Source organism: Ailuropoda melanoleuca, chromosome 2 (assembly GCF_002007445.2).
Source record: "Ailuropoda melanoleuca isolate Jingjing chromosome 2, ASM200744v2, whole genome shotgun sequence".
Lineage (NCBI taxonomy): Eukaryota > Metazoa > Chordata > Mammalia > Carnivora > Ursidae > Ailuropoda > Ailuropoda melanoleuca.
Genome location: NC_048219.1, coordinates 17,695,585 through 17,697,525, shown reverse-complemented (window position 1 = coordinate 17,697,525; position 1,941 = coordinate 17,695,585). Strand labels below are relative to the sequence as shown.

General features: G+C 57.1%; 1 protein-coding gene across 1 annotated transcript in view; it reads left to right on the top strand.

Moving 5' to 3' along the window:
- Nucleotides 1-858, top strand: part of CITED4 (Cbp/p300 interacting transactivator with Glu/Asp rich carboxy-terminal domain 4) — a 2,541-nt gene extending 1,683 nt beyond the window's left edge. Inside the window, exon 2 of the mRNA XM_034653365.1 lies at nt 79-858. Within this exon, the coding sequence (XP_034509256.1) occupies nt 79-308 (230 nt within the window). The 3' untranslated portion in view covers nt 309-858. The remainder of the gene's footprint in view (nt 1-78) is intronic.
- Nucleotides 859-1,941: the final 1,083 nt, after the last annotated feature.

Genomic DNA, 1,941 nt, shown 5'->3' with positions numbered 1-1,941 from the left:
TTTTTTTTTTTTTTTTTTTTTTTTTTTTTTTTTTTTTTTTTTTTTTTTTTTTTTTTTTTTTTTTTTTTTTTTTTTGAGGGCCCCCGTGCCTGCAGCCGGCGCCCGGCGCTCCGGCCCCGCCGCCGGCCGCGCACGCCCTGGGCTGCATGGACGCCGAACTCATCGACGAGGAGGCGCTGACGTCGCTGGAGCTCGAGCTCGGGCTGCACCGCGTGCGCGAGCTGCCCGAGCTCTTCCTGGGCCAGAGCGAGTTCGACTGCTTCTCGGACTTGGGGTCGGCGCCGCCCGCCGGCTCGGTGAGCTGCTGAGTGCGGCCGGACGCCTGCCTGGCGTGCCCGAGAGGAGAAGGGGGTCTGACTGCCCGCCGGAGTCCGCACCAAGCGCCCGGGCCCCGCGCGCACCCTCCGTGAGGGTGGAGGCAGCGGGTTAGTGCAGAGAGCCCGAGCCCGACGCCGGGTTGGGACGCCTGGCCTCACTCCAGGCCCTGCCTCCTGCAGGACGACAGTTTAACTCCACCTCTCTGACCCGGAGCCTCAGCTATAAAGTGAAGGGGACTGGACCCCCCTTTCGGACTCCCGGTTCTTGGATTCTCTGTCCTCTCGGATTCCCCCCTACCCCGCCCCCCAATCTGAGCCATTGCAGGCTGCTGCCTGATATCCCTTCTCGCCTTGTGCAACCCACTGTGGTCACTGGGTCCCTGGAGCCTCCCATCCACCAGGTCTCCACCCCGCTGCCTGGGCCCTGAGGTGGCTGGGCCCCCGCCTTGGGAAGGGGAAGATGGTACAGCCCTAGTCCCTGTACAGTGGAGCAATGCCCCATCTGGCCTCCAAAACCAAAATAAAACTGGGTCACTTTACAGTCTTGCGTTTTCATTTCTTTACCACTCCAACAACCCTACCCTATATTTGGTCTCTAGAGTCCCCAGGCCGTTGGGGACCCTGGTGGGATGGAAGCCACAGCCCCTAGCAGGGCCCAGGAGAGGAAACTGACAGTTTCTTTCAAAAAATATCCTGAGTTGTGCAACTGTTACAACATAATCTGGAAGGCAGAGGCTGCCTGGCGGTGGAGTGTAACCTAAAAGGTACCTATGTTGGACTTCTCAGCTCCTGGGAGGGGCGGGAGAGCTTGGTGTGCTGTCCTCACCTGTTTGCTCGGGCCAGCACCGAGGCCAGAGGGGAGCTGGGTGGTACCTGAGGATTCAGACACTTCTGGCTTTGAATCTTGGCTCTCCTCCGTGGCCAAGACACCATCCATTCAGATTTCTGAGACTATTTCCTGAAGAGATATGGTCCCCATCTCAGGTCTTACGTGAGGCCTTTAGCACCTCAGACACCCTAGGCAGCCTCAGTAAATGGTAGCGATGTTTATCCACAGACTGGTGCTGGCTTTATTCCAGGCCTTGTGCCAGCCTGGTCAGTGCCCTCCTGGAGTCACACGCCAGGTGGAAGTAAGGGGGTGACCTGGCAATCAGCTCACCTTGGTACAATACAGAGTGATGACTAGAAAACAGGACGGCCAGGTACACGACCTGAGAGGAAGGCGTTGTTTCAGCTGCCTGGAGGTGTGTCCGTTCAGGCTTCCGGGAGGCAGCGACATTTGACGTGAACAGAGTCTAGAAGGATGAGTCCATTTTTAGGACTTGGAGAAGGTGGCATATAAGTGAAGAGCCCATTCAAAGGCAGGAAGCCTACAACTACAGGGCATGCACAAGGGCACAGGGTCTCTAGAAGGGACAGCAAAGGTCTAACGGCTTTGCAGCAACTTCGTGAAGTAGGCACAGTTCTCATTCTGCAGAGGAGAGATGTAGAGCTTTCCCAGGCCTGGCAGGACTTGTCCTCAGTCGTGATCACCAGTGTGAGCTCCTGGCCCACCCTCTGGTGTTGACTCTCTGGAAAGACTCTCTGGAAAGATCCCTAGGTGTTTCAGGTTGTGTGGGAGGCC